This window comes from Dendrobates tinctorius, unplaced genomic scaffold (genome assembly GCF_039654945.1).
Source record: "Dendrobates tinctorius isolate UK_male_01 unplaced genomic scaffold, ASM3965494v1 ptg000450l, whole genome shotgun sequence".
In the NCBI taxonomy this organism is placed as follows: Eukaryota; Metazoa; Chordata; class Amphibia; order Anura; family Dendrobatidae; genus Dendrobates; species Dendrobates tinctorius.
This window is the reverse complement of record NW_027362112.1, coordinates 778,500-804,369: the sequence shown is the minus strand read 5'-3', so window position 1 is coordinate 804,369 and position 25,870 is coordinate 778,500. Positions and strand designations below refer to the sequence as shown.

At 56.5% G+C, this 25,870-nt stretch overlaps 1 protein-coding gene across 2 annotated transcripts in view; it reads left to right on the top strand.

The window, feature by feature from the left end:
• The first annotated feature begins 894 nt into the window (after positions 1 to 894).
• The window catches only part of CNOT1 (CCR4-NOT transcription complex subunit 1), a 33,206-nt gene continuing 8,230 nt past the window's right edge, over positions 895 to 25,870 (top strand). Inside the window, exons 1-24 of one of the 2 annotated variants that reach the window (XM_073564380.1) lie at positions 896 to 1,093; positions 9,524 to 9,780; positions 9,997 to 10,104; positions 10,177 to 10,275; positions 10,362 to 10,430; positions 10,541 to 10,595; positions 10,782 to 10,985; positions 11,170 to 11,338; positions 11,425 to 11,551; positions 11,621 to 11,731; positions 11,819 to 11,989; positions 12,055 to 12,182; positions 12,260 to 12,500; positions 20,488 to 20,607; positions 20,984 to 21,106; positions 21,189 to 21,340; positions 21,406 to 21,556; positions 21,649 to 21,850; positions 21,935 to 22,063; positions 22,149 to 22,273; positions 22,355 to 22,641; positions 25,006 to 25,084; positions 25,278 to 25,517; positions 25,591 to 25,731. In XM_073564380.1, the coding sequence (XP_073420481.1) occupies positions 9,679 to 9,780; positions 9,997 to 10,104; positions 10,177 to 10,275; positions 10,362 to 10,430; positions 10,541 to 10,595; positions 10,782 to 10,985; positions 11,170 to 11,338; positions 11,425 to 11,551; positions 11,621 to 11,731; positions 11,819 to 11,989; positions 12,055 to 12,182; positions 12,260 to 12,500; positions 20,488 to 20,607; positions 20,984 to 21,106; positions 21,189 to 21,340; positions 21,406 to 21,556; positions 21,649 to 21,850; positions 21,935 to 22,063; positions 22,149 to 22,273; positions 22,355 to 22,641; positions 25,006 to 25,084; positions 25,278 to 25,517; positions 25,591 to 25,731 (3,333 nt within the window). In that variant the 5' untranslated portion in view covers positions 896 to 1,093; positions 9,524 to 9,678. Of the gene's footprint in view, positions 1,094 to 9,523; positions 9,781 to 9,996; positions 10,105 to 10,176; positions 10,276 to 10,361; positions 10,431 to 10,540; positions 10,596 to 10,781; positions 10,986 to 11,169; positions 11,339 to 11,424; positions 11,552 to 11,620; positions 11,732 to 11,818; positions 11,990 to 12,054; positions 12,183 to 12,259; positions 12,501 to 20,487; positions 20,608 to 20,983; positions 21,107 to 21,188; positions 21,341 to 21,405; positions 21,557 to 21,648; positions 21,851 to 21,934; positions 22,064 to 22,148; positions 22,642 to 25,005; positions 25,085 to 25,277; positions 25,518 to 25,590; positions 25,732 to 25,870 lie in introns of both variants that reach the window. The other variant, XM_073564379.1, reaches the window with a different exon arrangement.

The following is a 25,870-nucleotide window of genomic DNA, read 5'->3' as shown; positions in this document are numbered from 1 at the left end:
TCTCCCGGAGAATGCGCAGCGTGCGCGGCCTCACAGATCTCCCGGAGAATCCGCAGCGTGCCCGGCCTCACAGATCTCCCGGAGAATGCGCAGCGTGCGCGGCCTCACAGATCTCCCGGAGAATCCGCAGCGTGCCCGGCCTCACAGATCTCCCGGAGAATGTGCCTGCATCGTGCCCGCGGCGGGAGCGCTCCTGGCCTCAGGGGCTGTGCACACGGGGCGGATTCCTATAAGGCTGAGTGCACACGGAGCAGAAAGTTTCTGCTCAGAAACCTGACTCCCTTCCCAGAAACCGCACCTTTTTTGTCTTCGCGTTTTCGATGCGTTTTTTTCAGCGCGTTTTCAAAATACATAGAAATAGCCAGAAAAGCGGAAAAAATCCGCAAAATTAATGAGCATACTGCGTTTTTTACCGTGATGTGGTTTTTTGCGGTAAAAAAACCACATCGATATGCACAAAAAGTGAAAAATGCATAGAGATGAATGGGAAGCTTATTTTTAGCCGTTTCATTGGCAAAACCGCTAAAAAAAGGCAGCGTGTGAACACCGCCTAATGGAGCAGGAGACAAGCGCTGCGGATCCGCACCCAGAATCGGCATGCTGCGCAGAGGAGCCCGCGGCAGAGGGGTCCTGTCCACCGCAGGAGAATCCGCCCACAGCCCCCGGCTCCACACTGCGCCGTCAGCTGCGGCCATCCGCCCGCCACCCCTCCGGATAATAGCATCTGGTACAGTCCGGTGGAAGATTCGGGAGCGCTCGATAGCATCTCGTCTCTGATTGGACAGCGCAAGCGTCGTGCTCTGGGGGCGGAGCCGAGTTCCTCGCTCCTTATTGGCCCTTGCCCTCCGTCTGGCTCGAGTACGCGCCCGTTGCCGTACGTGTGACGTCGGTCGTGGCGGTGTCTCTAGGCGTCCTCTGATTGGCGGAAGAGTCACCGTTTCCAGGTCGGGGGGCGGGGTTTTGGTGAGATAGGAGCGAGGAGGAGGCGGCGGCTGCGAGCACAGAGCGGCGCCATTTTGTGGAAAACAAACGGCTGTAACCGGAAAGCGGCAAGAGGAAGCGGAGGCCCGGATGTGTGCGGAGGAGGCTGCTTGTGAGTAATGGGAGGGCGGCTCAGTGCGGAGGGTGGGCCCGAGACCGCCGGGGAGCCTGCTCCTCAGCCCCGGGACGGAGAGAGAGAGAGGCCCCGGGAGGAGAGAGAGGGGCCCCGGGAGGAGAGAGAGAGAGGGAGAGAGCCCCGGGAGGAGAGAGAGGGAGAGAGCCCCGGGAGGAGAGAGAGAGGGAGAGAGCCCCGGGAGGAGAGAGAGAGGGAGAGAGCCCCGGGAGGAGAGAGAGGGGGAGAGAGCCCCGGGAGGAGAGAGAGAGGGAGAGAGCCCCGGGAGGAGAGAGAGAGGGAGAGAGCCCCGGGAGGAGAGAGGGAGGGAGAGAGCCCCGGGAGGAGAGAGAGAGGGAGAGAGCCCCGGGAGGAGAGAGAGAGGGAGAGAGCCCCGGGAGGAGAGAGAGGGGGAGAGAGCCCCGGGAGGAGAGAGAGAGGGAGAGAGCCCCGGGAGGAGAGAGAGAGGGAGAGAGCCCCGGGAGGAGAGAGGGAGGGAGAGAGCCCCGGGAGGAGAGAGAGAGGGAGAGAGCCCCGGGAGGAGAGAGAGAGGGAGAGAGCCCCGGGAGGAGAGAGGGAGGGAGAGAGCCCCGGGAGGAGAGAGAGAGGGAGAGAGCCCCGGGAGGAGAGAGGGAGGGAGAGAGCCCCGGGAGGAGAGAGAGAGGGAGAGAGCCCCGGGAGGAGAGAGAGAGGGAGAGAGCCCCGGGAGGAGAGAGAGGGGGAGAGAGCCCCGGGAGGAGAGAGGGAGGGAGAGAGCCCCGGGAGGAGAGAGAGAGGGAGAGAGCCCCGGGAGGAGAGAGGGAGGGAGAGAGCCCCGGGAGGAGAGAGAGAGGGAGAGAGCCCCGGGAGGAGAGAGAGAGGGAGAGAGCCCCGGGAGGAGAGAGGGAGGGAGAGAGCCCCGGGAGGAGAGAGAGAGGGAGAGAGCCCCGGGAGGAGAGAGGGAGGGAGAGAGCCCCGGGAGGAGAGAGAGAGGGAGAGAGCCCCGGGAGGAGAGAGAGAGGGAGAGAGCCCCGGGAGGAGAGAGAGAGGGAGAGAGCCCCGGGAGGAGAGAGAGAGGGAGAGAGCCCCGGGAGGAGAGAGAGAGGGAGAGAGCCCCGGGAGGAGAGAGAGAGGGAGAGAGCCCCGGGAGGAGAGAGAGGGAGAGAGCCCCGGGAGGAGAGAGAGGGGGAGAGAGCCCCGGGAGGAGAGAGAGAGGGAGAGAGCCCCGGGAGGAGAGAGAGAGGGAGAGAGCCCCGGGAGGAGAGAGAGGGGGAGAGAGCCCCGGGAGGAGAGAGAGAGGGAGAGAGCCCCGGGAGGAGAGAGAGAGGGAGAGAGCCCCGGGAGGAGAGAGGGAGGGAGAGAGCCCCGGGAGGAGAGAGAGAGGGAGAGAGCCCCGGGAGGAGAGAGAGAGGGAGAGAGCCCCGGGAGGAGAGAGGGAGGGAGAGAGCCCCGGGAGGAGAGAGAGAGGGAGAGAGCCCCGGGAGGAGAGAGGGAGGGAGAGAGCCCCGGGAGGAGAGAGAGAGGGAGAGAGCCCCGGGAGGAGAGAGAGAGGGAGAGAGCCCCGGGAGGAGAGAGAGGGGGAGAGAGCCCCGGGAGGAGAGAGAGAGGGAGAGAGCCCCGGGAGGAGAGAGAGAGGGAGAGAGCCCCGGGAGGAGAGAGGGAGGGAGAGAGCCCCGGGAGGAGAGAGAGAGGGAGAGAGCCCCGGGAGGAGAGAGAGAGGGAGAGAGCCCCGGGAGGAGAGAGGGAGGGAGAGAGCCCCGGGAGGAGAGAGAGAGGGAGAGAGCCCCGGGAGGAGAGAGGGAGGGAGAGAGCCCCGGGAGGAGAGAGAGAGGGAGAGAGCCCCGGGAGGAGAGAGAGAGGGAGAGAGCCCCGGGAGGAGAGAGAGAGGGAGAGAGCCCCGGGAGGAGAGAGAGAGGGAGAGAGCCCCGGGAGGAGAGAGAGAGGGAGAGAGCCCCGGGAGGAGAGAGAGAGGGAGAGAGCCCCGGGAGGAGAGAGAGAGGGAGAGAGCCCCGGGAGGAGAGAGAGAGGGAGAGAGCCCCGGGAGGAGAGAGGGGCTCTGAGACACGGGGACCCCGGGAGAGGAGGAGAGAGGGGCCCCGGGAGAGAGAGGGGCTCTGAGAGAGAGGGGCCCCGGGAGGGGAGGAGAGAGAGGGGCCCCGGGAGGGGAGGAGAGAGAGGGGCCCCGGGAGGAGAGAGAGGGGCTCTGAGAACACGAGGGCCCCGGGAGGAGAGAGAGGGGCTCTGAGAACACGGGGACCCCGGGAGAGGAGGAGAGAGAGGGGCTTTGAGAACACGGGGCCCCGGGAGAGGAGGAGAGAGAGGGGCTCTGAGAACACGGGGGCCCCGGGAGAGAGGGACTCTGAGAACACGGGGGCCCCGGGAGAGGAGGAGAGAGAGGGGCTCTGAGAACACGGGGGCCCCGGGAGAGGAGGAGAGAGAGGGGCTCTGAGAACACGGGGGCCCCGGGAGAGGAGGAGAGAGAGGGGCTCTGAGAACACGGGGGCCCCGGGAGAGGAGGAGAGAGAGGGGCTCTGAGAACACGGGGCCCCGGGAGAGGAGGAGAGAGAGGGGCTCTGAGAACACGGGGGCCCCGGGAGAGAGGGACTCTGAGAACACAGGGGCCCCGGGAGAGGAGGAGAGAGAGGGGCTCTGAGAACACGGGGGCCCCGGGAGAGGAGGAGAGAGAGGGGCTCTGAGAACACGGGGGCCCCGGGAGAGGAGGAGAGAGAGGGGCTCTGAGAACACGGGGGCCCCGGGAGAGGAGGAGAGAGAGGGGCTCTGAGAACACGGGGGCCCCGGGAGAGAGGGACTCTGAGAACACGGGGGCCCCGGGAGAGGAGGAGAGAGAGGGACTCTGAGAACACGGGGCCCCGGGAGAGGAGGAGAGAGAGGGACTCTGAGAACACAGGGGCCCTGGGAGAGGAGGAGAGAGAGGGGCTCTGAGAACACGGGGGGCCCCGGGAGAGAGGGACTCTGAGAACACAGGGGCCCAGGGAGAGGAGGAGAGAGAGGGGCTCTGAGAACACGGGGGCCCCGGGAGAGGAGGAGAGAGAGGGGCTCTGAGAACACGGGGGCCCCGGGAGAGGAGGAGAAAGAGGGGCTCTGAGAACACGGGGGCCCCGGGAGAGGAGGAGAGAGAGGGGCTCTGAGAACACGGGGGCCCCGGGAGAGGAGGAGAGAGAGGGACTCTGAGAACACAGGGGCCCCGGGAGAGGAGGAGAGAGAGGGGCTCTGAGAACACGGGGGCCCCGGGAGAGAGGGACTCTGAGAACACAGGGGCCCCGGGAGAGGAGGAGAGAGAGGGGCTCTGAGAACACGGGGGCCCCGGGAGAGGAGGAGAGAGAGGGGCTCTGAGAACACGGGGGCCCCGGGAGAGGAGGAGAGAGAGGGGCTCTGAGAACACGGGGGCCCCGGTAGAGGAGGAGAGAGAGGGGCTCTGAGAACACGGGGGGCCCCGGGAGAGGAGGAGAGAGAGGGGCTCTGAGAACACGGGGGCCCCGGGAGAGGAGGAGAGAGAGGGGCTCTGAGAACACGGGGGCCCCGGGAGAGAGGGGCTCTGAGAACACGGGGGCCCCGGGAGAGAGGGACTCTGAGAACACGGGGGCCCCGGGAGAGAGGGACTCTGAGAACACAGGGGCCCCGGGAGAGGAGGAGAGAGAGGGGCTCTGAGAACACGGGGGCCCCAGGAGAGGAGGAGAGAGAGGGACTCTGAGAACACTGGGGCCCCGGGAGAGGAGGAGAGAGAGGGACTCTGAGAACACAGGGGCCCCGGGAGAGGACGAGAGAGAGGGGCTCTGAGAACTCGGGGGCCCCGGGAGAGAGGGACTCTGAGAACACGGGGGCCCCGGGAGAGGAGGAGAGAGAGGGGCTCTGAGAACACGGGGACCCGGGAGAGGAGGAGAGAGAGGGGCTCTGAGAACACGGGGACCCCGGGAGAGGAGGAGAGAGAGGGGCTCTGAGAACACGGGGGCCCGGGAGAGGAGGAGAGAGGCTCTGAGAACACGAGTGCCCCGGGAGAGGAGGAGAGAGAGGGGCTCTGAGAACACGGGGACCCCGGGAGAGGAGGAGAGAGGGGCTCTGAGAACACGGGGGCCCCGGGAGAGGAGGAGAGAGAGGGGCTCTGAAAACACGGGGGCCCCGGGAGAGGAGGAGAGAGAGGGGCTCTGAGAACACGGGGGCCCCGGGAGAGAGGGACTCTGAGAACACGGGGGCCCCGGGAGAGGAGGAGAGAGAGGGGCTCTGAGAACACGGGGGGCCCCGGGAGAGGAGGAGAGAGAGGGGCTCTGAGAACACGGGGGCCCCGGGAGAGAGGGACTCTGAGAACACAGGGGCCCCGGGAGAGGAGGAGAGAGAGGGGCTCTGAGAACACGGGGCCCCGGGAGAGGAGGAGAGAGAGGGGCTCTGAGAACACGGGGGCCCCGGGAGAGAGGGACTCTGAGAACACAGGGGCCCCGGGAGAGGAGGAGAGAGAGGGACTCTGAGAACACAGGGGGCCCGGGAGAGGAGGAGAGAGAGGGGCTCTTGAGAACACGGGGACCCCGGGAGGGGAGGAGAGAGAGGGGCTCTTGAGAACACGGGGACCCCGGGAGGGGAGGAGAGAGAGGGGCTCTGAGAACACGGGGGCCCCGGGAGAGGAGGAGAGAGGGGGGCTCTGAGAACACGGGGGTCCCGGGAGAGGAGGAGAGAGGGGATCTGAGAACACGGGGGGCCCCGGGAGAAGAGGAGAGAGAGGGGCTCTGAGAACACGGGGGCCCCGGGAGAGGAGGAGAGAGAGGGGCTCTGAGAACACGGGGGCTCCGGGAGAGGAGGAGAGAGAGGGGCTCTTGAGAACACGGGGACCCCGGGAGGGGAGGAGAGAGAGGGGCCCCGGGAGAGAGAAGGGCTCTGAGAACACGGGGGCCCCGGGAGAGGAGGAGAGAGAGGGGCCCCGGGAGAGGAGGAGAGAGAGGGGCCCCGGGAGGGGAGGAGAGAGAGGGGCCCCGGGAGGGGAGGAGAGAGAGGGGCCCCGGGAGAGAGAGGAGCTCTGAGAACACAGGGACCCCGGGAGGAGAGCGAGGGGCCCCGGGAGGAGAGAGAGAGAGGGGCCCCAGGAGAGAGAGGGGCCCCGGGAGAGGAGGAGAGAGAGGGGCTCTGAGAACACGGGGGCCCCGGGAAAGGAGGAGAGAGAGAGGCTCTGAGAACACGGGGGCCCCAGGAGAGGAGGAGAGAGAGAGGGGCTCTGAGAACACGGGGACCCCGGGAGAGGAGGAGAGAGAGGAGCTCTGAGAACACGGGGGCCCCGGGAGAGGAGGAGAGAGAGGGGCTCTGAGAACACGGGGGCCCCGGGAGAGGAGGAGAGAGAGGGGCTCTGAGAACACGGGGGCCCCGGGAGAGGAGGAGAGAGAGAGGGGCTCTGAGAACACGGGGACCCCGGGAGAGGAGGAGAGAGAGAGGGGCTCTGAGAACACGGGGACCCCGGGAGAGGAGGAGAGAGAGGGGCTCTCAGAACACGGGGGCCCCGGGAGGAGAGGGGCTCTGAGAACACGGGGACCCGGGAGAGGAGGAGAGAGAGAGGGGCTCTGAGAACACGGGGACCCCGGGAGGAGAGAGAGGGGCTCTGAGAACACGGGGGCCCCGGGAGAGGAGGAGAGAGAGGGGCTCTGAGAACACGGGGACCCGGGAGAGGAGGAGAGAGAGGCTCTGAGAACACGAGGGCCCCGGGAGAGGAGGAGAGAGAGGGGCTCTGAGAACACTGGGACCCCGGGAGGAGAGAGAGGGGCTCTGAGTACACGGGGGCCCCGGGAGAGGAGGAGAGAGAGGGGCTCTGAGAACACGGGGGCCCCGGGAGAGGAGGAGAGAGAGAGGGGCTCTGAGAACACGGGGGCCCCGGGAGAGGAGGAGAGAGGGGCTCTGAGAACACGGGGGGCCCCGGGAGAGGAGGAGAGAGAGGGACTCTGAGAACACGGGGGCCCCGGGAGAGGAGGAGAGAGAGGGACTCTGAGAACACAGGGGCCCCGGGAGAGGAGGAGAGAGAGGGGCTCTGAGAACACGGGGGCCCCGGGAGAGAGGGACTCTGAGAACACAGGGGCCCCGGGAGAGGAGGAGAGAGAGGGGCTCTGAGAACACGGGGGCCCCGGGAGAGGAGGAGAGAGAGGGGCTCTGAGAACACGGGGGCCCTGGGAGAGGAGGAGAGAGAGGGGCTCTGAGAACACGGGGGCCCTGGGAGAGGAGGAGAGTGGGGGGCTCTGAGAACACGGGGGCCCCAGGAGAGGAGGAGAGAGAGGGGCTCTGAGAACACGGGGGCCCCGGGAGGAGAGAGAGGGGCTCTGAGAACACGGGGGGCCCCGGGAGGAGAGAGAGGGGCTCTGAGAACACGGGGGGGCCCCGGGAGGAGAGAGAGGGGCTCTGAGAACACGGGGGGGCCCCGGGAGGAGAGAGAGGGGCTCTGAGAACACGGGGGGCCCCGGGAGGAGAGAGAGGGGCTCTGAGAACACGGGGGCCCCGGGAGAGGAGGAGAGAGAGGGCCTCTGAGAACACGGGGACCCTGGGAGAGGAGGAGAGAGAGGGGCTCTGAGAACACGGGGACCCCGGGAGAGGAGGAAAGAGAGGGGCTCTGAGAGCAAGGGGGCCCCGGGAGAGGAGGAGAGACAGGGGCTCTTCGAACACAGGGGCCCCGGAAGTAGAGAGGGGCTCTGAGAACACAGGGAGAGAGAGGGCTCTTAGAACAAAGGGGCCCTGGGAGAGGAGGAAAAAGAGGGGCTCTGAGAACACAGGGGGGCTCTTAGAACACAGGGACCCCGGGAGGAGAGAGAGGGGCTCTGAGATCACGAGGGCCCCGGGAGAGGAGGAGAGAGAGGGGCTCTGAGAACACGGGGTCCCCGGGAGAGGAGGAGAGAGAGGGGCTCTGAGAACACGGGGGCCCCGGGAGAGGAGGAGAGAGAGGGGCTCTGAGAACACGGGGGCCCCGGGAGAGGGGCTCTGAGAACATGGGGACCCCGGGAGAGGAGGGGAGAGAGGGGCTATGAGAACACGGGGGCCTCGGGAGGGGAGGAGAGAGAGGGGCTCTGAGAACACGGGGGCTCTGGGAATTGGGAGGGGGGGTAGAGTGCGCGAGCGGCCCGGGGAAGGAGAGGGGCCCATGGAAAAGAAGATGGTGGTCCTGCCTCTGCGCTCTCTTGGTCAGGGGTACTTGGGTGTCTGTTCCTCATATTGGGTGGTGTCTCCAGCGGTTTCCTCTGCGTATTCTAGTGATCAGTGTGTAGTAATGATGCATCCGTGTGCGGCCCCCATAGTGTGATGTTTCTGGTTTTCCTTTCACGCCGTCGGTGAGTGAGCACAGGTGATGTGTGTGATGTTGATGAATGGGGTTCCGTGTTATGTAGTCATCCTTTTCTGTGCTCTGGCTTCGCCCTCTGCACGTGATATCACAGCGTTCTACACCCCTCATGCTCCACAGTGAATGCCATCTGCGTGAGGTGGTCCTGTGGTTTGTTTAGGTCGTACTCGGCTCAGGTGGTCACTGGTGATGCCTGACAGGAGTCGTAGTCTCCGCTCGCTTTGTCCGGTGGTCCCATGGTTTGTTTAGGTCGTACTCGGCTCAGGTGATGCCTGACAGGAGTCGTAGTCTCCGCTCGCTGTGTCCGGTGGTCCCATGGTTTGTTTAGGTCGTACTCGGCTCAGGTGGTCGCTGGTGATGCCTGACAGGAGTCGTAGTCTCCGCTCGCTGTGTCCGGTGGTCCCATGGTTTGTTTAGGTCGTACGCGGCTCAGGTGGTCACTGGTGATGCCTGACAGGAGTCGTAGTCTCCGCTCGCTGTGTCCGGTGGTCCCATGGTTTGTTTAGGTTGTACTCGGCTCAGGTGGTCGCTGGTGATGCCTGACAGGAGTTGTAGTCTCCGCTTGCTGTGTCCGGTGGTCCCATGGTTTGTTTAGGTCGTACGCGGCTCAGGTGGTCACTGGTGATGCCTGATGGGGTCATAGTCTCCGCTCGCTGTGTCCGGCGGTCCCGTGGTTTGTTTAGGTTGTACACGGCTCAGTTGGTCACCGGTGATGCCTGACAGGAGTCGTAGTCTCCGCTTGCTGCGTCCGGCAGTTTGGGCTTGTGACCCACGTGTCTGGAAATGTTGCGCTGCGTGTGGTGCCTTTGCTGCACGGAGGGTGATCTCTGGTTTTCCAGCGTTTTTGTCCTGTCGGTCGGGCACCGTGGAGCTCTGCGCGGGTCTGTGTGCAGTTGGGGGTGTCGTCATGGGTAGGTACGTCTGGATCGGCAGCAGAAGGTAATGTGAGCCCTCCAGCTGCTGTCAGTGTGGCATCGGCAGCAGGTGTGACCGCGGCACGTGCAGAGCAGCTGTGCGGAGTCCAGGAGGACGCCCCCTGGTGGCTGCACCGTGCCGTGTCCTCATCTTGGGCTTCGTGTACAGTGTGGTGGTGGCTGTTGTCCGCTGGGGTGTATCATATGTGTCTTGTTTTGCAGGTGCCATGTTTCTGACCGGTTGGACGGGCTGAGGATCCTGTTCAGACAGCTCAGGAATCGGCCCATTTAAAGAGATTTACCTGTCTGCGGAGACCAGAGGGGAATAATGGTGATTTTGCGCCGGGCTCGGCCGCCTGCTTCCGCCCCGACCAGCAATGAATCTTGACTCGCTCTCGCTGGCCTTGTCTCAAATCAGCTACCTGGTGGACAACCTAACAAAGAAGAATTACCGTGCCAGCCAGCTGGAAATACAACACGTGAGTGGTGGGCACCGCCGAGGGAGAGTGTACCGACTCGTGTATGGGTGGCATCACGGGCCGGCTGGGGTCTGTGGGATGCGATAGGTTTGCAGCGTTCTTGCAGGAGTGGCTGGAGATCTCGCGGGAGCACTAATGGCACAGTCGCCCCTGTGTCCCGCAGCTCGACCTGTAGGACACGGCACTGCACTCAGCCATGGCTTTTCCCTCCACCAGATCGTGAATCGGCACGGCCCGGAGGCAGACAGGCACCTGTTACGCTGTCTATTCTCTCATGTGGATTTCAGTGGCGATGGTAAAAGCAGCGGAAAAGATTTCCATCAGGTGGGTGACTAGTAGTGTGACGGGTGCGGGGACATCTTGTGGGGCTGTCTCTCACATGTCTCTTTCCTGTAGACACAGTTTTTGATTCAGGAGTGCACGTCCCTGATCTCCAAACCCAATTTCATCTCCACGCTCGCGTACGCCATCGACAATCCCTTGCACTATCAGAAGGTAAGTGTATGGGTTGGTGATGAGGGTCACGGACCCCTCTGTTGGGGGGGTAATGCTGGGCCTCATGGGACCTCCTTGTGTTGTAGAGCCTGAAGCCGTCTCCTCATCTCTTCACCCAGCTGAGTAAAGTTCTGAAGCTTAGCAAAGTCCAAGAAGTAAGTTTTGTCATCACTGGTGAAGTGCCTGTGTCTGTGGGCTGGGGTGTGTGGGTCTGTGTACCAGGGCCAGCCTGTTCTTGGGGCTTCCTCCTTCCTTTCTCTTCCAGGTCGTCTTTGGCTTGGCTCTCCTGAACTCCTCCAGCTCGGACCTGCGGGGTTTTGGTAAGTATTGTTCATGCAGCGGGGAGGGTCGGTCACCTCCTGTCAGCGTTTCACATGAGGAGCGTGGCTTATGGCAGTTTCTGCTGTTTGGTGGCTCCTCTGTGATCCTCACCGACTCTACAGAGTCTGGTTTCTTTAGTCCTGTGGATAGCGGCAGCTCACAAGGTCATGGCTTGTTTTTCCTAGCTGTGCAGTTTGTGAAGCAGAAGCTCCCCGATCTCCTGCGCTCTTACGTGGACGTAGACGTAGGGGGAAGCCAAGAAGGTGGATTCCAAGACATCGCCATAGAGGTCCTGCACCTCCTCCTCTCCAATCTCCTTTTCGGCCAGAAGGGAGCCTTCGGGGTCGGACAGGAGCAGATTGTAGCTTTCCTCAGGACCCTCCGCAGAGGTATGTTGTGAGCAGGGATGGTCTGCAGGTGTCCCCCTTCGGTACAGTCTCTGCAGGCGATGGGTTGCAGGACCCTCCCCCTCATTCCAGTCTCCGCAGGGCATGGGCTGCGGGCTTCCCGCTCCCCATTGCCGCTTGTCTGTTAGTGTCACTCGTCCCCTTATTCGTTCTGTCTTTCGGGCAGATTTCCCCCAGGAGCGCTGTCCGGTGGTGCTTGCACCACTCCTTTACCCTGAAAAACGGGACATCCTGATGGACCGGATTCTTTCTGACTCTGGGGGAATCACGAAGACCATGATGGACAGTTCCCTGGCAGACTTCATGCAGGAAGTGGGCTACAGCTTCTGTGCCAGGTTAGTGTGGAGGAGGTGGCTGTGCCCTTGTAGGATGGGCAGTGTGGGGTAGGGTCGTCTGGTGATGGCACGGCGCTGTCTTTCAGTGTGGAGGAATGCCGCAATATCATCGTTCAGTTTGGTGTCCGGGAGGTGACTGCTGCGCAGGTGGCCCGGGTGCTGGGAATGATGGCTCGGACACACTCGGGGTTGACGGACGGGATCTCTCTCCAGGTGAGTGCACGCTCCCGGTACGAGCGGCGGTGCTGTGTGAGCCATGGATGACGTGTCGTTGTTTTGCAGTCCATCACCTCTCCTGGCAGTGGGATCTGGAGTGATGGGAAAGACAAAAGCGACAGTGTGCAGGTCCACACCTGGAACGTGGAGGTCTTCATCGATGTGGTGAAGGAGCTGGTAGGTGCCTTGCCGGCAGAGGATGGACCACCCTCTATTCCGTTCTTCCACACAACTTTTTTTTTTTTTTTTTTTTTCCTTCTGCAGAATCCAAGTTTGAACTTCAAGGACGTTATCTATGAGCTGGATAATCCCGTGTTCCTGATTTGCGACAGCAAAAGCCTCCAGACGGTGGTGTACGGTATCCAGCGGGGCCTAGGCCTAGACGTGTTCCCTGCCGATCTGATCTACAGGGCCTGGAAGCATGCGGAGGGCCAGGTACTGGGGGTTTGTGATGGCGGGGGCTTCTCCATTACCAGACTACTAACCCTGCTCTCTCTCAGCTCTCCTTCATCCAGTACTCCCTGATGAACCCAGATATCTTCTGCTTTGCGGATTACCCATGCCATGCGGTGGCCACGGACATCCTGAAGGCCCCCCCTGAGGATGACAATCGTGAGATTGCAACCTGGTAAGATGGTGCAGCAGTGGGACTGTTGGGGATGGTAGTTGTGCTGGAGACAGCTGATGTTCTTATTCCTCGCTTAGGAAAAGTCTGGAGCTGATCGAGTCGCTGCTTCGGCTGGCGGAGGTGGGACTGTACGAGCAAGTGAAGCAGCTCTTCAGCTATCCCATCAAGCACTGTCCGGACATGCTGGTGCTGGCCCTTCTCCAGATCAACCCGTCCTGGAACACCCTGCGCCACGAGCTCATCTCCACCCTCATGCCCATATTCCTGGGCAACCACCCCAACTCTGCCATCATTCTGCACTATGCGTGGCACGGTCAGGTGAGCGCAGCCGCGGACCCCCACATGGGCCACGGTGTCCGGGAGAGGGGGGGTGTAAGAGCAGGCAGAAACTGTGCGTAGGAAATGTGATTATAACATGCAATGTTCCCCATATGGGGCAGGCTATGGGAGTGGGACCCTTTCAGCAGATCTACCATAAACGTGCTTAGCGGCCGTCATGCTTCTCTCCGTTCACAGCGGCCTTTGGATGTGTGTGGGGGGACGCTCAGTGTATATTTATTACTGTAGCGCCATGTGTTTCATGGTGTGTTACATGTGATTGGGAGTATACATAAGTACAATAATCATGGATGATACTGGAGCAGAGGACCCCCTGCCCACGAGGGCTCACAATCTACAAGTGTTGGGTGAGGATACAGTGGGCGAGGGTAGAGCTGGTCGTGGTGCCGTGGATCGGTGGTTACTGCAGGTTGTAGGCTTGTCGGAAGAGGTCTGTCTTCAGGTTCTTTTTGAAGGGTTCCATGGCAGGCGAGAGTCTGATATGTTGGGGTACACAGTTCTAGAGTAGGGGGGATGCGTGGGAGAAATCTTGTATGCGATTGTGGGAAGAGGAGATAAGAGGGGAGTACAGAAGGAGATCTTGTGAGGATCGGAGGTTTCGTGCAGGTAAGTACCGGGAGACGAGGTCACACATGTATGGAGGACTCAGGTTGTGGATGGCTTTGTATGTCATGGTTAGGGTTGTGACCTGGAGTCTCTGGGCAATAATAAGTCAGTGGAGGGACAGACAAAGGGGAGAGGCCGGGGAATACCGGGGGGACACGGGGATTAGTCAGAGTTTAGGATAGGTTAGAGGGGAGGCCACAGAGCAGGATGTTGCAGTAGTCAAGGTGGGAGATGATGGTTGGTTGAGCAATCTGCAAATTATTTTTTAATTGGAGTCTGCAGGCGGTGGACAGGGCTTTAATGTGTGGTTTATAGGGGAGATCAGAGTGCAGGATTACCCCGAGGCAGTGAGCTTGTGGGACTGGGGAGTGCGCAGCCATTGACTTTGATGGACAGGTCTGTGGGGTGAGTTAAGAGAGATGATGGAAACATGATGAATTCGGTTTTGTCCATGTTAAGTTCTAGAAATCTAGCGGAGAAGTATGAAATAGTGGACAGACATTGTGGGATTCTGGTTAGTAAGAAGGTGGTGATATCCGGACCGGAGAGGTAGATCTGTGTCCTCAGTACATAGATACCGGGACTGGAGAGGTAGATCTGTGTCATCAGTACAGAGGAGATACCGGGACTGGAGAGGTAGATCTGTGTCCTCAGTACAGAGGAGATACCGGGACTGGAGAGGTAGATCTGTGTCAACAGTACAGAGGAGATATCGGGGCCGGAGAGGTAGATCTGTGTCCTCAGTACATAGGAGATACCGGGACTGGAGAGGTAGATCTGTGTCATCAGTACAGAGGAGATACCAGGACTGGAGAGGTAGATCTGTGTCCTCAGTACAGAGGAGATACCGGGACTGGAGAGGTAGATCTGTGTCATCAGTACAGAGGAGATACCGGGACTGGAGAGGTAGATCTGTGTCATCAGTACAGAGGAGATACAGATCTAGCTCTCTAGTCCCGGTGTCCTCAGTGCAGAGGAGATACCGGGACTGGAGAGGTAGATCTGTGTCATCAGTACAGAGGAGATACCGGGACTGGAGAGGTAGATCTGTGTCATCAGTACAGAGGAGATACCGGGACTGGAGAGGTAGATCTGTGTCCTCAGTACATAGGAGATACCGGGACTGGAGAGGTAGATCTGTGTCCTCAGTACATAGGAGATACCGGGACTGGAGAGGTAGATCTGTGTCCTCAGTACATAGGAGATACCGGGACTGGAGAGGTAGATCTGTGTCATCAGTACAGAGGAGATACCGGGACTGGAGAGGTAGATCTGTGTCCTCAGTACATAGGAGATACCGGGACTGGAGAGGTAGATCTGTGTCCTCAGTACAGAGGAGATACCGGGACTGGAGAGGTAGATCTGTGTCCTCAGTACATAGGAGATACCGGGACTGGAGAGGTAGATCTGTGTCATCAGTACAGAGGAGATACCGGGACTGGAGAGGTAGATCTGTGTCCTCAGTACAGAGGAGATACCGGGACTGGAGAGGTAGATCTGTGTCCTCAGTACATAGGAGATACCGGGACTGGAGAGGTAGATCTGTGTCATCAGTACAGCGGAGATACCGGGACTGGAGAGGTAGATCTTTGTCATCAGTACAGAGGAGATACAGATCTAGCTCTCTAGTCCCGGTGTCCTCAGTGCAGAGGAGATACCGGGACTGGAGAGGTAGATCTGTGTCCTGAGTACAGAGGAGATACCGGGACTGGAGAGGTAGATCTGTGTCCTCAGTACAGAGGAGATATCGGGGCCGGAGAGGTAGATCTGTGTCATCAGTACAGAGGAGATACCGGGACTGGAGAGGTAGATCTGTGTCCTCCGTACAGAGGAGATATCTGGGCCGGAGAGGTACTGTAGATGTGTCATCAGTACAGAGGAGCTGCTGAAAGCCGTGGGATTCTATGAGCTTTCCCAGGCCGAAGGTGTAGATGGAGAAGAGCGGGGGCCCTAGAACTGTATCTTGGCGAAGTGAATGTCAGGTCTGGTAGGTATGACCAGATCAAAAAATAGGGCCAAGTCGGTGATGCCAAGAGATGAGAGGGTTTGTAGTAAGAGGAAATGGTCCACTGTGTCAAAGGCAGAGTACAGGTCCAGGAGGACAGAGTAGTGTCGCTTGGATTTGGCGGTTAGTAGGTCAATGGTGGCTTTAGTTACAACAGTTTCAGTGAAGCGATGCAGTTGGAAGCCAGATTGTCAGCAGTCGAAGAGGTTGTAGAAGGAGAAGTGGGAGGACAGTTCAAAATGGACGTGTCATTCCAGTAGTTTTGAAGAATGGAGTAAAAATTATATGGGACAACCCACAGAGTATGGGTCAAGGGAGGGCTTTTTGAGGATGGGTGTTGTCACATACCCGCTTCTCAGCACGTGACTTGGGGTTGCGACTGCAAGGGTTAATCTGTCTCATCTCACTCAGTCCAGCATTCAACCTCTGTCCTATGCTGCAGTGGGAGCATAAATCACACCCCGACACAGACCACACACCCCGCTCCAGACCACACACCCCGCTCCTACACGCTGCCACCACTCCCCGAACACACGGGCGATGAGTCCCGGAAATACTACTACTACTGTCCGCCAATCACCAGGAGCGCACACTCTAAGGCTGTGGATTCTTTAGAGCAACAAGGTTCAGACTTATTAAAGTTTTTAAGATTTAATAGAAAAGGTACAGGGCTTACAATAAAAGGATATAAAAATATGGAAATAAAGTGACATACAAATATGCAAAACAGTTATAAAATAAAAAGGAGAAGCTTACAGAAATATCTAAACCTTGCAGTCTGATATTCTGTTTCCTGAGGGAGTAAATATGAAAATGGAACACACCAGTTTGGCTGTCCTCAATCTGTGAACATCTTCTATGTGTACAGGCCTAATTTATAGGTTTAGCCTGGAGATCAGATTTCTAGACCAGCCTCTCATGTTAATATTCTATTTCCTGGTTTGTGATTGGACTATGGCTACTTTCCCAATGAATGCATTATTTTTTCTAAATGCTCTTTGTCTGAACCTTTCTTTTTCCATAGTAAATACCAAGTGTCAGGCTGCATTTTGCCCCATTTGGTGTCTCCCTTCAAAGGCATCAGAGGTGTGAAATGGTTCTAATTCTGTGCCTTCTTAGGAAGGCACCCTGGGTTCTGAGCCCCTGCGACCAGAAAAGCTGCCTTTGCTCAGGGTAGCATAGGTTATGACCTTTGAAGAGCTGCAGCCTAAGAACCGATTCTAATTTACTGCCGGTCATACATCGCCTACAAATACATATTTTCACTACAGGTGTGATTGAGGAATGTTTGAAGCATGAGGGTAAAGCACCAGTTGTCATTGATGGGTTGATGAGATGGGTTAGGGTTGTGATGAAGTCTGTGGTGATGAGATGGGTTAGGGTTGTGATGAAGTCTGTGGTGAGGTTTTTGATGAGATATCTTGTCAAGTTCACCGGTGGTGAGGGGCGATTTGGAGTGTAAAGAGGAAAGATGACTTTCTATAATAGTGGAGAAGTTGGTTTTGAAGGAAGAGGGCTGAGAAGTTAGGAAGAGGGGTGGTGGGGACTTGAGGCGAAAGTTTCCTCTGATGTTGTTAATCTTTGAGGAATGAGACATTCTTCAGCTGAGAGGAGAGGGAGGAGGAGCTGAGGGTTGGAGGAGAGAATTTAAAATGTTGAATAGCTGTTTAATGTTATGAGACAGGGAAGATATAAGAGCTGAAAAGTATGGTTTTGCTGCAGTGAGTGTGGACTTGAAAGTAGTGAGGGACTGTTTGAATGTGATGGAGTGCTTGTTGGAGTGAGTGGGATCTCTTCCATCTCCGTTCAGCAACCCTGGAAGCCCGTCTCAGTTCTTTGGTCAGGCTGGTGTGCCAGGGTTGCCTGTTGAGTGTGTGTGGGGTAACTTTGGAATGTGTGAGAGGGGCAACCGATTCAAGAGCTACAGCTGTTGTTATATAGTTGTACTCAAAAGTTTACACAACCCAGCAGAATTTTTGCGTTCTTGGCCTTTTTTTCAGAGAATATGAATAATAGCAAAACCTTTTCTCACTCATGGTCAGTGGTTGGGTGAAGCCATTTATTGTCAGACTACTGTGTTTTCTCTTTTTAAATCCTAATGGCAACCCAAAACATCTAAATGACCCTGATCAAAAGTTCACATACCCTGGTGATTTTGGCCTGATAACATGCACAGAAGTTGACACAAATGGGTATGAATAGCTACTAAAGGTAACATCCTCACCTGTGACCTGTTTGCTTGTCATCGGTGTGTGCGCATAAAAGCTAAGTGAGTTTCTAGGATCCAGACAGACTTTTGCACATTTCATCCAGCCACTGACATTTCTGGATTATGAGTCATGGGGAAAGAAAAAGAATTGTCTGGATCTATGGGAAAAGGTCGCTGAACTGTATAATAACAGGAAAGGGATACAAAAAGATATCCATTGAATTGATAATACCAGAGAGCAGTGTTCAAACTGTAATTAATAAATGGAAAATAAAATCACGGTCAGGTAGACCAACAAAAATATTGTTCACAACTGCCAGGAAACTTGTTCAGACAATGTGTTTTTGTGGTGTTCGAACGGCAGACAAGCCTCAAAACATCTGTAACAAGGTAATTTGGAGTGATGAGACCAAAATTACTTTTTGGCCACAACCATAAACGTTATTTTTGGAGAGGGCAACAAGGCCTATGATGAAAGGAAAACCATTCCTACTGTAAAGCACGGAAGTGGATCGTTGATGGTTTGGGGATGTGTGAGCTACAGAGGCACAGGAAACTTGGTCAGAGTTGTAGGAAAGATGAATGCAGCACGTTATCAGCAAATATTGGAGGCAAATTTTCAATCCGCCAGGAAGCTGCGCATGCGACGTACTTGGACGTTCCAACATGACAACTGTCACTGGCTACAGCAGAACAAAGTGAAGGTTCTGGAGTGGCAATCTCAGTCTCCTGACCTCAATATCATTGAGCCACTCTGGGGAGATCTCAAGCTGCAGTTCATGCTAGACAGCCCAGGAATTTACAGGAACTGGAGGCTTTTTACCAAAAAGAGTGGGCAGCTTTACGGCCTGAGAAAATAAAGAACCTCATCCACAACTACCACAAAAGACTTCAAGCTGTCATTGATGTTAGAGGGGGCAATACACAGTATTAAGAAATGGGGTATGTGAACTTTTGAGCACAACTGTATAAAGTGGCCGCAGCATCTGCATTGTGTAAGGAACATACTTCTCCCTCTTACAGATATTAGTGTAGGTTGAGGTTGTAGTGATGTGTATGTATGACTAGCAGTAATGGCTGCAGGTCTCACAAGGGTCAAAACCTATGTTATCCTGAGTAGACATGTTCCTGGTCCCCGACCCCCAGGGGGCCTTCCTGAGAACACAGAATTGGAAACATTTCACACCTCCTAGTGTCTTTGATGGGGAGATGCCAAATTGCAGCCTGACACTATTTACTATGAGAAAGAAAAGTTATACAAACAGCGTTCAGAGAAAAGTAATGTATTCATTGGCTAAGTAGCCATAGTCCAGTCACAAACCAGGAATTAGAATATTAACCTGAGAGGCTGGTCTAGAGATCGGATCTCCAGGTTAAATCTATAAATTAGGCTTTTACACAAAGAAAGATGTGCACAGACTGAGGGGCAGCCAAGCTGGTGTGTTCCATTCCATATTCATCCCCCACTCTGGGAGCAGAATGCCAGACTGCAAAGTTTAAATATTTCTATAAGTTTTCTCCCTTTTATTTTATCACTGTTTGCATGTTTGTATGTCACTTTTTATTCCCATATTTTTATATCCTTTTTATTGTAAGCAATGCACCTTTTCTATTAAAGCCTAAAACTTTAAGTCTGAACCTTGTTGCTATAAAGAATCCATAGCCTTAGAGTGTGCGCTCCTGACTCATCGCCCGTGTGTTCGGTGAGTGGAGGCAGCGTGTATGAGCGGGGTGTGTGGTCTGTGTTGGGGTGTGATTTATGCTCCCACTGCAGCATAGGACAGAGTGAGAGAGAGATTAACCCTTGCAGGCGCAACCCAAAGTCACATGCGGAGAAGAATGTACGTGACAGAGGTGTTTGAAATTTCTGAGAGGGTGTGCAAGTTTGTGGAGTGGGTATTGTGGACCTGGAAAGGAAATGGAAGAGAATGTAAGTAGGTTGTGGTCTGAAAGAGAGGTTAAATGGGGATCAGAGGCAGGTGAAGGTGAGGTCCAGTGTGTGGCCATGTTTGTGGGTGGCTGTGGAGGACCACTGAGCGAGGCCGAACGAGGAAGTGAGAGCTGCTTTGTGACAGCTGAGAAGGAAGTATCAATGGGGATATCGAAGTCACCCATGATACTGGGGGATGTCCGTGAAAAGGAAATAGCTAGGTCGTGAAGTGGTCGAAGAAGGTGGTGGCTGGGGGGGGGTGGTAAATGACAGCCGGTTGGAGGGGGAGTAGATGCGCCATAGTGCACCTTGAAAGAAGGGAGGGTAACGGTGGCAGCGGGATTTTGATTAAGGAGCAGTTATCTTACAGGCGGGAACCAACTCCTCCTCCATGCTTGCTGCTGGGCTGGGGGTTAAGAGAAAGATGTAGTCTACCGTAGAAAAGTGCAGCAGGAGAGGCGCTGTCAGAGGGGGTGAGCCAGGTATCGGTGATTGCAAGGAAGGACAGTTTGAGTAATGAAAAGATCATGGATTTAGTAAAGTTTGTAGCTCGGTACAGCTCCTGTTAGTGGGACTGGGGAAGCGCTGGCTGTGTGAATGGGTATGAGGATTAAAGGGTTGCGGAGAGTTGTGATAGAGCGTGGATGGGAGGTAGAACGGGCTGTGGGGATGTGGTGAGGAGGATCAGGATTGGGTGAAATATCACTGGCAGTGATAAGGATCAGAGACGCTGATAACAGGTGGGAGCCTGAGAGGGCAGGAGGTGGGAGCATGAGGTGGAGCCTGAGAGGGCAGAAGTGGGAGCAGGAGGTGGCCCGTGGTTCCCAGAAAGGACCGGTGGGGGCAGGAGCTGAGATGGATGGGAGGACTGAGGAACAGCTGACCAGTTCATTGTTAGGGGTTGTGATTAGGGGGGTTAGTATGAAGTGAAGGACTATGGGGGGTGACCGGGACAAACAGAAACATTGTTTACTGTGACTAAGTATCCCTTTCCCTTCAGCTCCCATGATATTGTATTCCAGGCAGTACACTGTGACGCTGGTGTGTACGGGGCGGTACACTGTATGACGCTGGTGTGGTGTACGCGGCGGTACCCTGTATGGTGCTGGTTTGACTGACAGCCTGCATGTTGCCGGCCCGGATGCCCCTTCTCCTGTGCGGCTATCACGGACCAAAGCTTGCAGGTGTCCAGTTTAATCTTATGTATTCCTTACAGGGTCAGTCTCCCTCCATCCGGCAGCTGATCATGCACGCCATGGCGGAGTGGTACATGCGCGGGGAGCAGTATGACCAGGCTCGGCTTTCTCGTATACTTGATGTGGCCCAAGACTTAAAGGTGAGTGGTGCGTGTCCAGTCTGAAGCCTGTTACTGGTCTTGGGTGTGGAGGCCTCTGGCTGTGACCAGTATAGGTGAGTGGTCTGATCTGGAGCCTTTTACTAGTGTGGGGGCCTCTGGCTGTGACCAGTAAAGGGGAGTGGTCCAGTCCGGAGCCCGTTACTGGGCTTGGATGTGGGGTGTGGGGGCCTCCAGCTGTGGTCAGTAAAGGTGAGTGGTCCAGTCCGGAGCCCGTTACTTGGCTTGGATGTGGGGTGTGGGGGCCTCCAGCTGTGGTCAGTAAAGGTGAGTGGTCCAGTCCAGAGCCTTTTACTGGTTCTTGGGTGCGGGGGCCTCCAGCTGTGGCCAGTAACTGGTGGCTTGTGCTCTTGTCCAGGCCTTGTCGATGCTGTTGAACGCGACTCCATTTGCCTTTGTTATTGACCTTGCTGCACTCGCCTCCCGACGGGAATACCTCAAACTGGACAAATGGCTGACTGACAAGATCCGGGAGCACGGGGTAACGCTCGCTCTGGGGTACGCTCACTCTGGGTGGGTGTTTCTTGCGCTGTGATGCCAGGCTGTACTCTTGTCATTTTCAGGAGCCTTTCGTCCAGGCCTGCATGACCTTCCTCAAACGACGTTGTCCTTCCATTCTTGGTGGCATAGCTCCAGAGAAGGACCAGCCGAAAAGCTCCCAGCTTCCTCCAGAGACGCTGGCCACCATGCTGGCGTGCCTCCAGGCCTGTGCAGGGTACGTCCACGCCTGTATGCTGGGGATGTTACTGTGCGCAGCAGCTGTAACCTGTCCTCTTACAGGAGCGTGTCCCAGGAGCTGTCCGAGACCATTCTCACTATGGTCGCCAACTGCAGTAATGTGGTGAACAAGGCTCGTCAGCCGCCCCCCGGGGTCATGCCCAAAGGTCGTCCCCCCAGTACCAGCAGCCTGGACGCCATTTCTCCGGTCCAGGTAACCTGCCACTCTCACCCAGCAAGGGGGTGTGTGTGTGACCCGGCGGGGTGTGACTGCTGCTCTGGCTCACTGCAGTTCTTTTCCATTAGATTGACCCCCTGGCTGCGATGGCGTCGCTCAGCATTGGTGGTCCTGCTGCTCCTCACACACAGAGTTTGCCCGCTTTTCCCCCCAACTTGGGCTCTGCCTTTAGCACCCCACAGTCACCAGCAAAGGCATTTCCACCCCTGACTACACCGAATCCATCCACAGCGTTCAGTGGCCTCGGGGGTCTGTCCTCCCAGCTACCAGGTACGGTGCCGTCCACCCCCCATACCTCAGGCAGCGTCTTTCGGGGGGACTTGGCTGGTAACGGTGGTGGTGGTGTCTCTTCAGGTGGGCTCGGCACGGCCAGCCTCTCTGGGATGGGCACTGGAGGTTTGGGGCTTCCTGCTGTGAGCAACGACCCGTTCGGACAGAGAAAGCTGAGCACTTCTGGGATCAGTCAGCCGACGTTCCAGCAGAGTAAGTTCTGTCCTCTCGTCCGTCCATGGTGGTCCGTCCATGACTCGGTAATGGCCGCTCACCTCTCACCATCTGTCCTCTGCAGCGGATCTCTCTCAGGTGTGGCCAGAGGCGAACCAGCACTTTACGAAAGAGATCGATGATGAGGCCAATAGCTACTTCCAGCGGATTTACAACCAGCCGCCGCACCCCACCATGTCTGTGGACGAGGTAGGTCTGCGGGCGCTGTCTGGCCGGCGGCTTGCACTCGGAGATGCTCCGTACTCATCTTGTCACGTTCGGTTTTTCCAGGTCCTGGAAATGCTGCAGAGGTTCAAGGATTCTAACATCAAGCGGGAGCGGGAAGTCTTCAATTGCATGCTCCGAAACCTTTTTGAGGAATATCGCTTCTTCCCCCAGTACCCAGACAAGGAGCTGCACATCACCGCCTGCCTGTTTGGTGGCATCATCGAGAAGGGACTCGTCACGTACATGGCGCTGGGGCTGGCTCTGCGTTATGTCCTGGAAGCGCTCCGCAAACCTTACGGATCCAAAATGTATTTCTTCGGCATCGCTGCCCTAGATAGGTTCAAAAACAGGCAAGTTGGTGACATCCATAGTGGTCCTGGGGGCATGAATAACTGCTGCAGCGCCTCTTGTCTCAGAATGCAGGATGCCTCTATCTTGTGGGCTAGTGTTGTGCCGTCTGACACCTGTGCAGCAGATTTCTAATAGTCTGAGGATTGCTGTGGCTAGGCACGAGTCTGCTGTGGCTGCTCGGTTGGGTCCGCCGGTCACAGCTGGATTGTATGGCCTTTATACAGTCATGGCCAAAAGTTTTGAGAATGACACAAATATTATAATTTCACATGATCTGCTGGCCTCTGGTTTTTATGTGTGTTTGTCAGATGTTTTTATCACATCCAGAAATATAATTGCAATCATATGAGTAACAAAAGGTTATATTGACAGAATGAGTTAATGCAGCAAGTCAATATTTGCAGTGTTGACCCTTCTTCTTCAGGACCTCAGCAATTCTCCCTGGCATGCTCTCAATCAACTTCTGGATCAAATCCTGACTGATAGCAGTCCATTCTTGCAAAATCAATGCTTTTATTTTGTATGAATTTGAAGGTTTTTGTTTGTCCACCCGTCTCTTGATGATTGACCACAAGTTCTCAATGGGATTAAGATCTGGAGAGTTTCCAGGCCATGGTCCCAAAATCTCTATGTTTTGTTCCCTGAGCCATTTAGTTATCACCTTTGCTTTATGGCAAGGTGCTCCATCATGTTGAAAAAGGCATTGTTGATCGCCAAACTGCTCTTGGACGGTTGGGAGAAGTTGCTCTTGGAGGACATTCTGGTACCATTCTTTATTCATGGCTGTGTTTTTAGGCAAGACTGAGAGAGAGCCCATTCCCTTGGCTGAGAAGCCACCCCACACATGAATGGTTTCAGGATGCTTGACAGTTGGCATGAGACAAGACTGGTGGTAGCGCTCACCTGGTCTTCTCCGAATAAGCCGTTTTCCAGATGTCCCAAACAATCGAAAAGGGGATTCATCAGAGAAAATGACTTTACCCCAGTCCTCAGCAGTCCACTCCCTGTACCTCTTGCAGAATATCAGTCTGTCCATGATGTTTTTTCTGGAGACAAGTGGCTTCTCTGCTGCCCTCCTTGAGACCAGGCCTTGCTCCAAGAGTCTCCGCCTCACAGTGCGTGCAGATGCACTCACACCTGCCTGCTGCCATTCCTGAGCAAGTTCTGCACTGCTGGTAGCCCGATCCCGCAGCTGAAACACTTTTAAGAGACGGTCCTGGCGCTTGCTGGTCTCTCTTGGGCGCCCTGGAGCCTTTTTGGCAACAAGGGAACCTCTCTCCTTGAAGTTCTTGATGATGCGATAGATTGTTGACTGAGGTGCAATCTTTCTAGCTGCGATACTCTTCCCTGTTAGGCCATTTTTGTGCAGTGCAATGATGACTGCACATGTTTCTTTAGGCCTGTTTCACACTTCCGTTTTTTCAAATCCGTCAAAATCCGTTGGGTTCCGTTAAAAAACGGATCCGCCATTTTTTGCAGGATCCATTTTTTTTTGTCCCATAGACTTCCATAAGCGGTAACCGCGGATCCGTAAAAAAACGGATCCGTTTGCATCCGTTTCCGTTTGGCGGACACAAAAACGGAAGTGTGAATTTTCTTTTAGATAACCATGGTTAACAGAAGAGAAACAATGATGCCAAGCACCAGCCTCCTTTTAAAGTGTCCAGTGGTGTCATTCTTACTTAATCATGACAGATTGATCTCCAGCCCTGTCCTCATCAACACCCACACCTGTGTTAATGGAGCAATCACTGAAACGATGTTAGCTGGTCCTTTTAAGGCAGGGCTGCAATGATGTTGAAATGTGTTTTGGGGGATAAAGTTAATTTTCTAGGCAAATATTGACTTTGCAAGTAATTGCTGTTAAGCTGATCACTCTTTATAACATTCTGGAGTATATGCAAATTGCCATTAGAAAAAATGAAGCAGTAGACTTTGTAAAAATTAATATTTGTGTCATTCTCTAAACTTTTGGCCATGACTGTAGTTTGCTCGATTCAGTGCAAAAGTAATCATAACCCCTCCTGGAGTCTGTGATCCCAGGCTCGAGGCGGCCATGACGTCCCGGCAGAGATTAGTGGAATCCATTATATAATAGCCATTCAATATGTGTGACGCACGGCATCAATGTGACTTGCAGCTTGGAGAACTGGTGATGGCAGGAGAAAAGTGAAGGGCAGCTACTGTGACCTCGCCGCGTGGCCGGGAGCTGGCGCCTTGTCTTCGCTGTATTGCCGGGAGCTGGCGCCGTGTCTTCATTGTGTCGCTTCGTGGCTGGGAGCTGACGCCGTTTCCTCGCTGTATTGCTGCTTACTGGCTCCGTGTCCTCATGTACATCATGTTGTTCTCTTGCTTTTTTGCAGATTAAAAGACTACCCGCAGTATTGTCAGCACTTGGCTTCAATCAGTCACTTTATCCAGTTCCCTCATCACCTGCAGGAGGTGCGTGTGTCCTGCCCCTCCCCCCGGCCAGCGCCTGCCTGCCTCCCTCTGCCCCTCCCCCCGGCCAGCGCCTGCCTGCCTCCCTCTGCCCCTCCCCCGGCCAGCGCCTGCCTGCCTCTGGCCCTCCCCCCAGCCCGCGCCTGACTGCCTCCCTCTGTCCCTCCCCTCCTAACGTCACCCTCCTCTTCCTCAGTACATAGAGTACGGCCAACAGTCCAGGGATCCTCCGGTGAAGATGCAGGGTTCGATCACCACTCCTGGAAGCATTGCACTTTCCCAGGCCCAGGCACAAGCTCAGGCCCAGGTCCCAGCCAAAGCTCCTCTTCCTGGTCCGGTGAGCACGAACGCTGTCACCTCCTCTACCGCTACCACGTCAGCCAAAACCATCACCATAACCAGACCCACTGGGGTCAGCTTTAAGAAGGATGTGCCGGTAAGGATCCAGGGGGCTTCTCGTATGTGTGGTGAAGCATGTTTCTGTCTCTAATCTGCTGCTCTCCATCCAGCCGTCCATCAACACCACCAACATAGATACGCTGCTGGTGGCCACCGACCAGACGGAGAGGATTGTGGAGCCGCCAGAGAACGTACAAGAGAAGATCGCCTTCATCTTCAATAACCTGTCCCAGTCCAACATGACGCAGAAGGTGAGCGCTCAGAGGGGCGGTGGGGACACGGATGGCTCTCTGGACACAAGCTGGGGGGGTCTTTTCACGGGTGCCTTAAAGGGGTGTTCCATCTGCTCGGCCTCCGGTGGCCATTTGTGGTATTGCTCTGGTGTTGGGA